The following is a 15,630-nucleotide window of genomic DNA, read 5'->3' on the forward strand; positions in this document are numbered from 1 at the left end:
GACTGTGGTATATTTGTGTGTGTTGACGCTGTGGTATATTTTGTGTGTGTTGACGCTGTGGTATATTTTGTGTGTGTTGACGCTGTGGTATATTTTGTGTGTGTTGACGCTGTGGTGTATTTTGTGTGTGTTGACTGTGGTGTATTTTGTGTGTGTGTGTATGTTGTGGAGTATATTTGTGTGTTGCTGTGGTTATTTTGTGTTTTGCTGTGGTATATTTTGTGTGTGTTGACGCTGTGGTATATTTTGTGTGTGTTGACTGTGGTATATTTTGTGTGTGTTGACGCTGTGGTATATTTTGTGTGTTTTGACGCTGTGGTATATTTTGTGTGTGTTGATGCTGTGGTGTATTTTGTGTGTTTTGACTGTGGTATATTTTGTGTGTGTTGATTGTGGTGTATATTTTGTGTGTGTTGACGCTGTGGTGTATTTTGTGTGTGTTGACTGTGGTATATTTTGTGTGTGTTGACTGTGGCATATTTTGTGTGTGTTGACTGTGGTGTATTTTGTGTGTGTTGACGCTGTGGTATATTTTAGGTGTGTTGACGCTGTGGCATATTTTGTGTGTGTTGACGCTGTGGTATATTTTAGGTGTGTTGATGCTGTGGTATATTTTGTGTGTGTTGACGCTGTGGTATATTTTGTATGTTGACGCTGTGGTATATTTTGTGTGTTAACGCTGTGGTATATTTTGTATGTTGACGCTGTGGTATATTTTGTATGTTGACGCTGTGGTATATTTTGTGTGTTGACGCTGTGGTATATTTTAGGTGTGTTGACGCTGTGGTATATTTTGTGTGTGTTGACGCTGTGGTATATTTTAGGTGTGTTGATGCTGTGGTATATTTTGTGTGTGTTGACGCTGTGGTGTATTTTGTGTGTGTTGATGCTGTGGTATATTTTGTGTGTGTTGACGCTGTGGTGTATTTTGTGTGTTGGCGCTGTGGTATATTTTGTGTGTTGATGCTGTGGTGTATTTTGTGTGTGTTGACTGTGGCGTATTTTGTGTGTTGACGCTGTGGTGTATTTTGTGTGTGTTGACTGTGGTATATTTTGTGTGTTGACGCTGTGGTATATTTTGTGTGTTGACGCTGTGGTATATTTTGTATGTTAACGCTGTGGTATATTTTGTGTGTTAACGCTGTGGTATATTTTGTGTGTGTTTGAAGCGTGGTTATTTTGTGTGTTGACTTGGTTTTGTGTGTGTGACTAATTTGTGTGTGTTGACGCTGTGGTAATATTTTGGTGTTAGACTATGTTATGTGTTGTTTTGTGTGTGACTGTGGCTATTTTGTGTGTTACTGTGATATTTTGTTGTTACTGTGGATATTTTTGTTGGTTGATGTGTGTTTTGTGTGTGTTGGACGTGGAATTTTGTGTGTTTGATGGTGGTATTTGGTGTGTGACTGTGGTATTTTGTGTGTTGACTGTGGTTATTTTGTGGTTGTATCGTGTGTGACTTTTGTTGTGTTGACGTGTGATTTTGTTGTGTTGACTTGTTGTGTATTTTGTGGTGTGACTGTGTGTTTGTGTTGTTACTGTGGTACTATTTTGTGTGTTGAGCTTGTGATTTTGTGTTGACGCTGTGTTATTTTGTGTGTGACTTGGATTTTGTGTGAGCGTGTATATTTTGTGTTACTGTGGACCTGTCTTTTGTGTGTATTGTGTGTTGAACGCTGTGGGATATTTTGTGTGTTTGAGTGTGGTTTTTATGTGTTGGACCTGTGGATATTTGTGTGTATTGTTGTTTGTGGTTTACGTGTGGTTATTTTGTGTGTTGAGCTTGGATATTTGTGTGTGTTGACTGTGGTATATTTGTGTGTTGACACTGTGGTATTTTTGTGTGTTGACTGTGGTACTATTTTTGTGTTGACGTGGTATATTTGTGATTGGACTGTGGTATATTTTGTGTGGGTGATTGATGTGTATTGTTGGTTGTTGACTGTGTGTATTTTTGTGTTTGGTCTGTGGATATACTATTGGTGTGTTTTTGACTGTGGACTATTTTGTGTGTATGTGTGTTGTGGTTACTGTGTGACTATTTGTTGTCGTATAGTGTGTTTGTGTTTACCTGTGGACTATTTTGGTACTGTGTGATTTGGTTGTGTTACTGTGGACTATTTTGTGTGTATGTGTTGTTACTGTGGACTATTTTGTGTGTATGTGTTGTGTTACTGTGGACTATTTTGTGTGTATGTGTTGTGTTACTGTGGACTATTTTGTGTGTTTTGTTGTTACTGTGGACTATTTTGTGTGTATGTGTTGTGTTACTGTGGACTATTTTGTGTGTATGTGTTGTGTTACTGTGGACTATTTTGTGTGTATGTGTTGTGTTACTGTGGACTATTTTGTGTGTTGTGTTGTGTTTACTTGGAACTATTTTGTGGTATAGTGTTGTGTCTGTGACTTTTTGGTGTGTGTATGTGTGGACTATGTTTGTTTGTATGTGGTTGTGTTACTGTGACTATTTTGTGTGTATGTGTTTGTGTTACTGGTACTATTTTGTGTGTATGTGTTTGTTACTGTGGTTATTTTGTGTTGTATGTGTTGTGTTACTGTGGACTATTTTGTTGTGTGTATTGTTTGTTACTGTGGACTATTTTTGTGTATGTGTTGTGTTATATGTGGACTATTTGTGTGTGTGTATGTTTGGGTGTAGTGTTGTTACTGTGGACTATTTTGTTCTGTATGTGTTTGTGTTACGTGGAACTATTTTTGTCTGTATTTTGTGTTGCTGTTTATTTGTATGTTTACTATTTTGTGTGTTTGTGTTGTGTTAAATGGACTATTTTGTGTGTATGTGTTGTGTTACTGTGGACTATTTTGTGTGTATGTGTTGTGTTACTGTGGACTATTTTGTGTGTATGTGTTGTGTTACTGTGGACTATTTTGTGTGTATGTGTTGTGTTACTGTGGACTATTTTGTGTGTATGTGTTGTGTTACTGTGGACTATTTTGTGTGTATGTGTTGTGTTACTGTGGACTATTTTGTGTGTATGTGTGTGTTACTGTGGACTATTTTGTGTGTATGTGTTGTGTTACTGTGGACTCTTTGTGTGTATGTGTTGTGTTACTGTGGACTATTTTGTGTGTATGTGTTGTGTTACTGTGGACTATTTTGTGTGTATGTGTTGTGTTACTGTGGACTATTTTGTGTGTATGTGTTGTGTTACTGTGGACTATTTGTGTGTATGTGTTGTGTTACTGTGGACTATTTTGTGTGTATGTGTTGTGTTACTGTGGACTATTTTGTGTGTATGTGTTGTGTTACTGTGGACTATTTTGTGTGTATGTGTTGTGTTACTGTGGACTATTTTGTGTGTATGTGTTGTGTTACTGTGGACTATTTTGTGTGTATGTGTTGTGTTACTGTGGACTATTTTGTGTGTATGTGTTGTGTTACTGTGGACTATTTTGTGTGTATGTGTTGTGTTACTGTGGACTATTTTGTGTGTATGTGTTGTGTTACTGTGGACTATTTTGTGTGTATGTGTTGTGTTACTGTGGACTATTTTGTGTGTATGTGTTGTGTTACTGTGGACTATTTTGTGTGTATGTGTTGTGTTACTGTGGACTATTTTGTGTGTATGTGTTGTGTACTGTGGACTATTTGTGTGTATGTGTTGTGTTACTGTGGACTATTTTGTGTGTATGTGTTGTGTTACTGTGGACTATTTTGTGTGTATGTGTTGTGTTACTGTGGACTATTTTGTGTGTATGTGTTGTGTTACTGTGGACTATTTTGTGTGTATGTGTTGTGTTACTGTGGACTATTTTGTGTGTATGTGTTGTGTTACTGTGGACTATTTTGTGTGTATGTGTTGTGTTACTGTGGACTATTTTGTGTGTATGTGTTGTGTTACTGTGGACTATTTTGTGTGTATGTGTTGTGTTACTGTGGACTATTTTGTGTGTATGTGTTGTGTTACTGTGGACTATTTTGTGTGTATGTGTTGTGTTACTGTGGACTATTTTGTGTGTATGTGTTGTGTTACTGTGGACTATTTTGTGTGTATGTGTTGTGTTACTGTGGACTATTTTGTGTGTATGTGTTGTGTTACTGTGGACTATTTTGTGTGTATGTGTTGTGTTACTGTGGACTATTTTGTGTGTATGTGTTGTGTTACTGTGGACTATTTTGTGTGTATGTGTTGTGTTACTGTGGACTATTTTGTGTGTATGTGTTGTGTTACTGTGGACTATTTTGTGTGTATGTGTTGTGTTACTGTGGACTATTTTGTGTGTATGTGTTGTGTTACTGTGGACTATTTTGTGTGTATGTGTTGTGTTACTGTGGACTATTTTGTGTGTATGTGTTGTGTTACTGTGGACTGTTTTGTGTGTATGTGTTGTGTTACTGTGGACTCTTTGTGTGTATGTGTTGTGTTACTGTGGACTATTTTGTGTGTATGTGTTGTGTTACTGTGGACTATTTTGTTTGTATGTGTTGTGTTACTGTGGACTCTTTGTGTGTATGTGTTGTGTTACTGTGGACTATTTTGTGTGTATTTGTTGTGTTACTGTGGACTATTTTGTGTGTTTTGTTGTTACTGTGGACTATTTTGTGTGTATGTGTTGTGTTACTGTGGACTATTTTGTGTGTATGTGTTGTTACTGTGGACTATTTTGTCCGTATGTGTTGTGTTACTGTGGACTATTTTGTCCGTATGTGTTGTGTTACTGTGGACTATTTTGTGTGTATGTGTTGTTACTGTGGACTATTTTGTGTGTATGTGTTGTAACTGTGGACTATTTTGTCATTATGTGTTGTGTCAAATGGACAATTTTGTCCGTATGTGTTGTGATATTTGGACTATTTTGTGTGTATGTGTTGTTACTGTGGACTATTTTGTTTGTATGTGTTGTGTTATATGGACTATTTTGTGTGTATGTGTTGTGTTATATGGACTATTTTGTGTGTATGTGTTGTGTTTCTGTGGACTATTTTGTGTGTATGTGTTGTGTTACTGTGGACTATTTTGTCTATAGGTGTTGTGCTACTGTGGACTATTTTGTGTGTATGTGTTGTGTTACTGTGGACTATTTTGTCTGTATGTGTTGTAACTGTGGACTATTTTGTCATTATGTGTTGTGTTAAATGGACAATTTTGTCCGTATGTGTTGTGATATTTGGACTATTTTGTGTGTATGTGTTGTTACTGTGGACTATTTTGTTTGTATGTGTTGTGTTATATGGACTATTTTGTGTGTATGTGTTGTGTAACTGTGGACTATTTTGTCCGTATGTGTTGTGTTATATGGACTATTTTGTGTGTATGTGTTGTGTTTCTGTGGACTATTTTGTGTGTATGTGTTGTGTAACTGTGGACTATTTTGTGTGTATGTGTTGTGTTATATGGACTATTTTGTGTGTATGTGTTGTGTTACTGTGAACTATTTTGTGTGTATGTGTTGTGTTACTGTGGACTATTTTGTGTGTATGTGTTGTGTTACTATGGACTATTTTGTGTGTATGTGTTGTGTTACTGTGGACTATTTTGTGTGTATGTGTTGTGTTACTGTGGACTATTTTGTGTGTATGTGTTGTGTAACTGTGGACTATTTTGTGTGTATGTGTTGTGTTATATGGACTATTTTGTGTGTATGTGTTGTGTTACTGTGAACTATTTTGTGTGTATGTGTTGTGTTACTGTGGACTATTTTGTGTGTATGTGTTGTGTTACTATGGACTATTTTGTGTGTATGTGTTGTGTTACTGTGGACTATTTTGTGTGTATGTGTTGTTATTCTGAACAGTTTTGTTTGTTTGATGTAGACTAGTTCATAACAATGTTGAAAACATTTAAAAAAAATAATTTCTTAAAAATAAAACATCTCGACACTAGCAGCTCTGATAGTACTAAACCTACAATTAGTAGTGAGAGTTAGAATTTTACTCTGAATTGTTGCGGTGTTAGTTTCGATACAGGTATACCGGACAGTATCTTTTTCTCGCCATTAAAAAGTGTGTCATGCAACTAACTGCTGTATCCCCGTCGGGAGTTGATTTAAACTGATACTGTTGAAGTTGATCTGGCCTTTAATGTAGACCGGCACATCAGGTATAGAATGTACCAGTTCGAAAAAAATTTGATCTTATCATCAGTATTGTTCACATAACAGGCCATTGGGCTATCTTTGTGATGCGCTCAATTTGTACAAATTAACTTAAGTATAACAACTTAACGTTTTTACGACGTGAGAAGCCGCGAGTACTGATCTAGTGACTTGGAATCTGGAAACGAATCAGTTCTTTGGTATACCACGAAATAATGTTAGATTTGAATCTTGATTTAGGTGTCATAGGCTTTCAAACTTTCAGACTTTGAAAGAAGAAAATGTAAGTATCGAAACACGACCCTCTCCCAATGAATAATTAAATAAATAAATAGATAAATGAATTAAGAGTGAGTGAGTGAGTGAGTGAGTGAGTGAGTGAGTGAGTGAGTTTACTTACTTACTCATTTCAAGGAATCTAGACAATATCCTGGTCAATGGTAAGTTGGGTGATCAACCAAATGTCATTACTGAGACGAATAGGAGTACTCTAGGTTCAATCCTCCTGAAATAGACAAGGTTGTATTAGAGGGTATTCAATCCGATGCATTCAGAATGTAGAAAAATCCAAGATGATAATTTTGAATTCTAAACGATGAAGGATTATGCCGCTGAAACACGAGAAACTTACATACACGTGACAATGACATACACGTGACATTGACACACACGTGAAACCGACATACACGTGACAGAGACATACACATGGCACATGACACTGACATACACGTGACATTGACACACACGTGAAACCGACATACACGTGACAGTGACATACACATGACACATGACACTTACATACACGTGACATTGACATACACGTGACAATGACATTAACGTGACACTGACATACACGTGACATTGACATACACGTGACAATGACATTAACGTGACACTGACATACACGTGACACTGACATACACGTGACACTGACATACACGTGACATTGACATACACGTGAAACCGACATACACGTGATACTGACATACACATCAAACTGACATATGTAATGTATTAGAGAATGATGTCAAAATTGACAACAACAAAAAGCAAAATTGAAAACATACAACGGGAAGGCGGCCGTAATAAAGCAGAAGCGTTGAGAATATTTTTCAATGAAACTGTAGCCTAATATTCGCTATCGTATAATTATCTTACGCTTGACAACGAGAAATACAATAAATCTCTTATCGGTTGAGTTTTGCCCACAAAATAATTGTCAAATAAGTATTTGATTATAACCCTGCAAAGAATAGATGCAGCAAAATAGCCACGTATTCTACCTTCGCTTCATTTGGATCAGAACCGAGAATAGAAGGATCTCAAGCAGTGAATAGAAAGCACCGTTCTGATTGGTCAAAAACTAGACGTTTTATCATATCATTTAAATTTTTATTTCTCCCGTCGTTCACAGATTTGAGTCTTGATTCACTTTTTGATTTATTTGTCACCACCATGAGTGTGAATTCTAAGTCAACCCCTAGGGAGGACAAATAGCACAGTAATAAAATGACGTCACGGCAACAATATCATGACGTTACGGCAACACTACAATGACGTCACCGCAATAATGCAATGACGTCACAACGATAGTGTAATCGCGTCAAGCAAATGTTGTGTTAAATTACAATATTTTTTTTTCTTCAAGATGATGGGAGAAAAATAAGCTCCTCCTACATTGATGACGTGCAGCCTCAATTTCGAGGAGTGATATTCTTGGTTGTCTAACCCGAGACTCTGCCAATGGTTAGATTACATCAAAGTATATCACTCCTCAGGTTTGAAATTTCTCTGTCACATCCGTAAGTAGGGAGAGATTATATCAATGATCAGTGCTAGTAATGATGTAAGCATGAGTTGTATAGGTTATCATCAAATTGTCAACTTCTGATAATTTAGAAAAAATGATTTCTTCCATTGTGATCGTACGGGTAACGATGACAAGTTCCCGTCAGCTCGATCACGGAAGTCCGTGGCTCTATAACTCAGCCGAACTTGGTATTCCTGAGTGAGCACGTTGTAACTTATTCCTAAACGTGTTGTGAGGTCCTAACATCTTAATGCTACACACATGCCCGACAGGCTAGAATGATAGAGTTTCCTACAGTCTCACAACCACACGGAGATTACGATTTCGCCACAAATATGACGAGGTGATACACTGTATATTATGAACAAGACGTGAAGTTTGACTGTTGGCATGTTTTCGGTGATTGATAGTCGCGTGTCTATAACATTATAAAATTATACCGAGAGGTGGTTTCTCTCAACGTATGAAAGCATAATAGTTGCGAAAATGTCAAAAAGACAAGAGGCCTGATGAATCGGTGGAGAGGCTAAAAAAACCCGAAACGTTTCAACGTTTCGCTCCATCTTGCCTGAACCAGCCGTCATCAGACTCTGAGCCAGTAGTAGATCATTGAGTTTGCTATTATTAAGGTTGTCAGAAGACGATTCGGGAGGAGAGTACGATTTCCTTTTCATATTTGAATAATTGAAAAAGAACCTATGACTTCAGTATTACCTCCATAGAGCGACGTTTATAGAAATGCCATGTCTGTGGTATTATATATATATCGACCTTTACAATATAGACATTGTCTGTAGTATTATATATATATATATATATCGACCTTTACAATATAGACATTGTCTGTAGTATTATATATATATATATATATCGACCTTTACAATATAGACATTGTCTGTGGTATTATATATATATATATATCGACCTTTACAATATAGACATTGTCTGTAGTATTATATATATATATATATATATCGACCTTTACAATATAGACCATTGTCTGTAGTATTATATATATATATATATATCGACCTTTACAATACAGACATTGTCTGTAGTATTATATATATATATATATATCGACCTTTACAATATAGACATTGTCTGTGGTATTATATATATATATATATCGACCTTTACAATATAGACATTGTCTGTAGTATTATATATATATATATATCGACCTTTACAATATAGACATTGTCTGTGGTATTATATATATAGAGGTTACACAACGAGTGGTTGTTGGATATGGAATTTATTTCACACGAGTAAGTTATTTTTTTAAAGTTACAAAAGACACGAACTTAAGCGAGTGTTTTTTGCAACTTTTAAAAAATAACTTACGAGTGTGAAATAAATTCCATATCCAACAATTTCGAGTCGTGTGACCTTTTTCTACCACAATAATATCGGCTTGAATCAAAGGGAAACGTGGCCAAGTATAATTTCGCGTATGCAAATAAAGTGTACCGGTGACGTCCGGGACCCGGTGATGTGACGTCATTAGATTATTGATGACGTCAATAACAATTGCAGCTTGGGTCAAAGTTCACCGTGTTAGCCAATCAAAATGCGTACAGAGTTTATACCACGTGTGGTATAAACAGATTGTTAATCAACAGCTGTAATGATTAACTGATGGTCTGAGAGTTGAATAACACAGGGTATTGTGGTAGAAATATATATATCGACCTTTACAATATAGACCATTGTCTGTGGTATTATATATATATATATATCGACCTTTACAATATAGACATTGTCTGTGGTATTATATATATATATATATATCGACCTTTACAATATAGACATTGTCTAGTATTATATATATATCGACCTTTACAATATAGACATTGTCTAGTATTATATATATATCGACCTTTACAATATAGACATTGTCTGTAGTATTATATATATATATATATATATCGACCTTTACAATACAGACATTGTCTGTAGTATTATATATATATATATATATCGACCTTTACAATATAGACATTGTCTGTGGTATTATATATATATATATATCGACCTTTACAATATAGACATTGTCTGTGGTATTATATATATATCGACCTTTACAATATAGACCATTGTCTGTAGTATTATATATATATATATATCGACCTTTACAATACAGACATTGTCTGTAGTATTATATATATATATATATATCGACCTTTACAATATAGACATTGTCTGTGGTATTATATATATATATATATATCGACCTCTACAATATAGACCATTGTCTGTGGTATTATATATATATATATATCGACCTTTACAATATAGACATTGTCTGTAGTATTATATATATATATATATATCGACCTTTACAATATAGACCATTGTCTGTAGTATTATATATATATATATATATCGACCTTTACAATATAGACATTGTCTGTAGTATTATCTACAGATACCATATTTTAAAACGAAGACCATTGTCTTTGTTGATGTCATGATGCAAAAACACTCTGAAAGAAGAAACAAGCTCGACAGATTTGGTCATATAACAGTTGTATTCTTTGTAACTCACACTTGAAGATTAGCTGATACATAATGCATAACAAACCATTTCCTGCGAGTTGTATTTCTCCTATTGTCTACAATTTTGTTAAACTTTCTAAATCTCTCAATTTTATTTTAGTTTGCACAGATCCTAGCAACAAGGTTGCTTGCTCGCTTGATGAAATCGATTAATTCGTGAAAACCAGTTTGTTCTGCATTTAAAAAAAAAATCCCTTAAAACTTCATTTTTTTCTTGATCAAATGACTAAGTTTCTATTTAAAGATGCATTTAAAGCTGATGAAGAGTTGTTTCCCTTTGCCCTAATGCTAGGAAAATTGCTGACGGGGAGGGGGAACTAAGGGATACAGAGCTATAGCTGTTTGTTTAGACATACGTGTTATATCGGGGGACTTTGTTATTTATGTTTCGCTTTCTCTGTTCTTCATCTAAATAAACGGAAATTATATTACAGAGAAAATTCAACATATATGTAACGACAATTTTTATATGCACAAAAATGTTAATGATGTAGCACATTAAATGAATTTCCTTTTGAACTTGATCTTCAGATTTCGACTGGTTTTACATAGACCAGCATGGATAATATTAACGAGGTAGGTGGTGATTATCTATATCTACTTACAGTGCACACTTATTATCAAAACGGAAATGGACAACGTACATACATGTTCAGGTAAGGCAGGCATATTACTCTTAGGTCGTTCTGGGCGACAGTGTCTGGAAATACACTAAAAACTGGCACTAAACAAAGTCTCTAGACAGCCTCGATTGGTAGATACAGTCCATTCACGGCCTGGGGATATACTGTCTGTTATGGTAGCTATATATGATATATAATTTATCAGTCAGATTTGTAACCATATTGTCTGGGTATATAACACTCGGTTGTCAGTAAATAGCCTAGTATCAATGCAGTCTGCTATTACGGTATCTATGATGAATAAGATATATGATATGATTGGCATATCAGTTGACAGGAGAATCACGTGACTGCTTGATATATAATTTGATTCCTTGGTATATTATTGAACTGTTTTATAAATAATTGGACATATATATTATTTGTTTGATACATAATTTGATGGCTTCTTATAAAATTTGATTGCTTGATACACAATCTGATTACCTGGTATATAATTTGACTGCCTGTTGCACAGTTTGACTGATTGGTATATAGTTTGTTTGCTTGGCACACAATTCGATTGAATGGTATATAGGTTGATTGCTTGGTATACGATTCCTTTGATTGGTATATAATTTGATTGCTTGGTACACAATTCGATTGACTGGTACACAATATATATTGAATGGCATACAATTCGATTGCTTGGTATATAGGTTGATTGCTTGGTATACGATTCCATTGATTGGTATATAATTTGATTGCTTTGTACACAATTCGATTGACTGGTACACAATTTTATTGATTTGTATACAATTTGATTGATTGAATTATAGTTTGATTGCTGGGTATATACGGAAGTTTGATTAATCTATATGATGTAACTGTTTGATATATAATGTGACTGTTTTATGTATAAATTAACAAAACCGTTTCACACTTTGATCTAGAATTAGACCATTGGTATATAATTGGATTGTGATTGATGTATATATATGTATACATAAAATGACAATTTTTTTACTGTTTGTATGTAATGTATTAAATCTGACTGTATATAATTCGATTATTTGAAATATAATTTGACTGTTCGTATAAAATTTTACACCCTGAGATATAATCTACATTTGTATCGTTTTGTATAAAATTTATTGATTGATATATTTATATATATGTGTGGTATATATATTATTTATGAGTTTGACAAAGAATTTGGCTAATTCTATAAAAGGTTCTTGTTTTATATATTATTTAGCTATTATATAGATAAATAACTCCTTGACATACAATTAAGTGTTTTTTTTATTATTTGTTTACCTGATATACAATCGATATGAATTTCACTGTTTGGCATATAATCTAATATATAATGAAAGCATTTAGTCTTCGAATATTTGTTTTCTTATTCAACAATTTGATAATGCATTTGGCTATTGTAATTATTTGACTACTTAGTTAAAATTTCACTCTTCAGTATCGGTACACAAGTGTTTTACTTTATAATAGACCGTCCTATGTGTGAAAAAGGCTGTGAGGGCGGCGACTCATGCGTTGCCTTTGCATTTCCGGTATTTAAAAAAATCTTACCAGTTCTGCAAGTTTATGCTGAATTTAGCAACTTTCATGCATGTTCTGGCAATATACTTTCTAACTCTTAATCTCTCTTTTAAAAATTCTAAAAGTGCATGTATACTAGCTATTTGGTTTTTACTAGTATCGTAGAGTCAAAAAAGAAAATTAAACTGAATCATATCGCTGAGAATATACATATACAAATATGAAAACACATAGGACCTCGTAATCAAACGGAATGCCCACAATGTTAGATTTTCAATAATTACTTGTTTCCCAAATCCGACTGTTCTAACACTGTGAAATCAAGCACTGCCGCGTTCAACGATAGACGATATCAAACTCGTCCAACACTGTAGAGAGAGCCATTCACACCTTTCTGAAAGTCACATCTGAATCAGTTGACCAGAGGTCATCAGTATTGGACACTAAAGAGACCAAATAGACACCATAAAGACACCATAGAGACACCATAGAGACACCATAGAGACACCATAGACACATCATAGAGAGACCATAGAGAGACCATAGAGAGACCATAGAGACACCATAGAGACACCATAGAGACACCATAGACACACCACAGAGACACCATATACACACCATAGAGACACAATAGACACACCATAGACACATCATAGAGACACCATAGAGACACCATAGAGACACCATAGACACACCATAGACACACCATAGACACATCATAGAGACACCATGGACACACCTTGGCGCACCATAGAGACACCATAGAGACAACCATAGACACACCATAGACACATCATAGACACACCATAGACACATCATAGAGAGACCATAGACACATCATAGACACACCATAGACACATCATAGACACATCATAGACACACCATAGACACACCATAGACACACCATATACACATCATAGACACACCATAGACACACTATAGACACACTATAGACACACCATAGACACACCCAAAATACACCATAGACACATCATAGACACACCATATAGACACACCATATAGACACCGTAGAGACACCATAGACACATTATAGACACACCATAGACACATTATAGACACACCATAGACACACCATAGACACACCATAGACACACTATAGACACACCATAGACACACCATATACACATCATAGACACACCATAGACACACCATATACACACCATAGACACACCATAGACACACCATAGACACACCATATAGACACACCATAGACACACCATATACACATCATAGACACACCATAGACACACCATAGACACACCATAGACACCATAGACACACCATAGACACACCATATACACATCATAGACACACCATAGACACACCATAGACACACCATAGACACCATAGACACACCATAGACACATCATAGACACACCATAGACAAACCATAGACAAACCATAGACACACCATAGACACATAATAGACACACCATAGACACATAATAGACACACCATAGACACATCATAGACACACCATAGACACACCATAGACACATCATAGACACATCATAGACACATCATAGACACACCATAGACAAACCATAGACAAACCATAGACACACCATAGACACACCATAGACACATCATAGACACACCATAGACACATCATAGACACACCATAGACACACCATAGACACATCATAGACACACCATAGACACATCATAGACACACCATAGACACACCATAGACACACCATATACACACCATAGGCACATTTTAGACACACCATCGACACACGATAGACACACCATAGACACACCATATACACATTATAGACACACCATAGACACATCATAGACAAACCATAGACAAACCATAGACACACCATAGACACATAATAGACACATAATAGACACACCATAGACACATCATAGACACATAATAGACACACCATAGACACCCCATAGACACACCATAGACACACCATAGACACACCATAGACACATCATTGAGACACCATAGACAAACCATAGACAAACCATAGACACACCATAGACACATCATAGACACACCATAGAGATATCAAAGACACACCATCGACACACCATAGACACACCATAGACACACCATAGACACACCATAGACACACCATACACACCATAGACACACCATAGACACACCATAGACACATCATAGACACATCATAGACACACCATAGAGAGACCATAGACACACCATAGACACACCATAGACACATCATAGACACACCATAGAGAGACCATACACACCAAAGACACACCATAGACACACCATAGACACACCATAGACACATCATAGACACACCATAGACACACCATAGACACATCATAGACACACCATACACACACCATAGACACACCATAGACACACCATAGACACATCATAGACACACCATAGACACACCATATACACATAATAGACACACCATAGACACACCATAGACACACCTTAGACACATCATAGACACACCATAGACACATCATAGACACACCATAGACACACCATAGACACACCATATACACACCATAGGCACATTTTAGACACACCATCGACACACCATAGACACACCATAGACACACCATCGACACACCATAGACACATCATAGACACACCATAGACACACCATAGACACATCGTAGACACACCATAGATATACCACAGAGGAACCAGAAAGACACATCAGGAAGCACAACACAGAAACAGATCACAGAGACACATCAGAGAGACATCAGAGAGAGACATCAGAGAGACATCATAGAGAAACATCACAGAGACAAATCAGAGAGACATATTAGAGAGACACATACGTGAGACACATGAGCGAGACACCATAGATATACAACAGCGACACCAAAGAGACACACCAGAGAGACACATCAGAGAGACACATCAGAGAGACACATCAGAGAGACACCATATATATACTTCGGGACACCTTAACCACTCGGCCACCGCGGCCCCCCCCCCCCCATATATATACAACAGCGACACCAAAGAGACACATCAGAGAGACACATATGAGAGACACATCAGAG

General features: G+C 36.0%; 1 protein-coding gene across 1 annotated transcript in view; it reads right to left on the reverse strand.

Moving 5' to 3' along the window:
* The window catches only part of LOC117340312, an 83,978-nt gene that overhangs the window by 1,785 nt on the left and 66,563 nt on the right, over nucleotides 1-15,630 (reverse strand). The window contains exon 3 of the mRNA XM_033902082.1: nucleotides 6,458-6,562. Coding sequence (XP_033757973.1) covers nucleotides 6,525-6,562 — 38 coding nt within the window. The 3' untranslated portion in view covers nucleotides 6,458-6,524. The remainder of the gene's footprint in view (nucleotides 1-6,457; nucleotides 6,563-15,630) is intronic.

The sequence above is a fragment of the Pecten maximus genome, chromosome 13, assembly GCF_902652985.1.
Source record: "Pecten maximus chromosome 13, xPecMax1.1, whole genome shotgun sequence".
Lineage (NCBI taxonomy): Eukaryota > Metazoa > Mollusca > Bivalvia > Pectinida > Pectinidae > Pecten > Pecten maximus.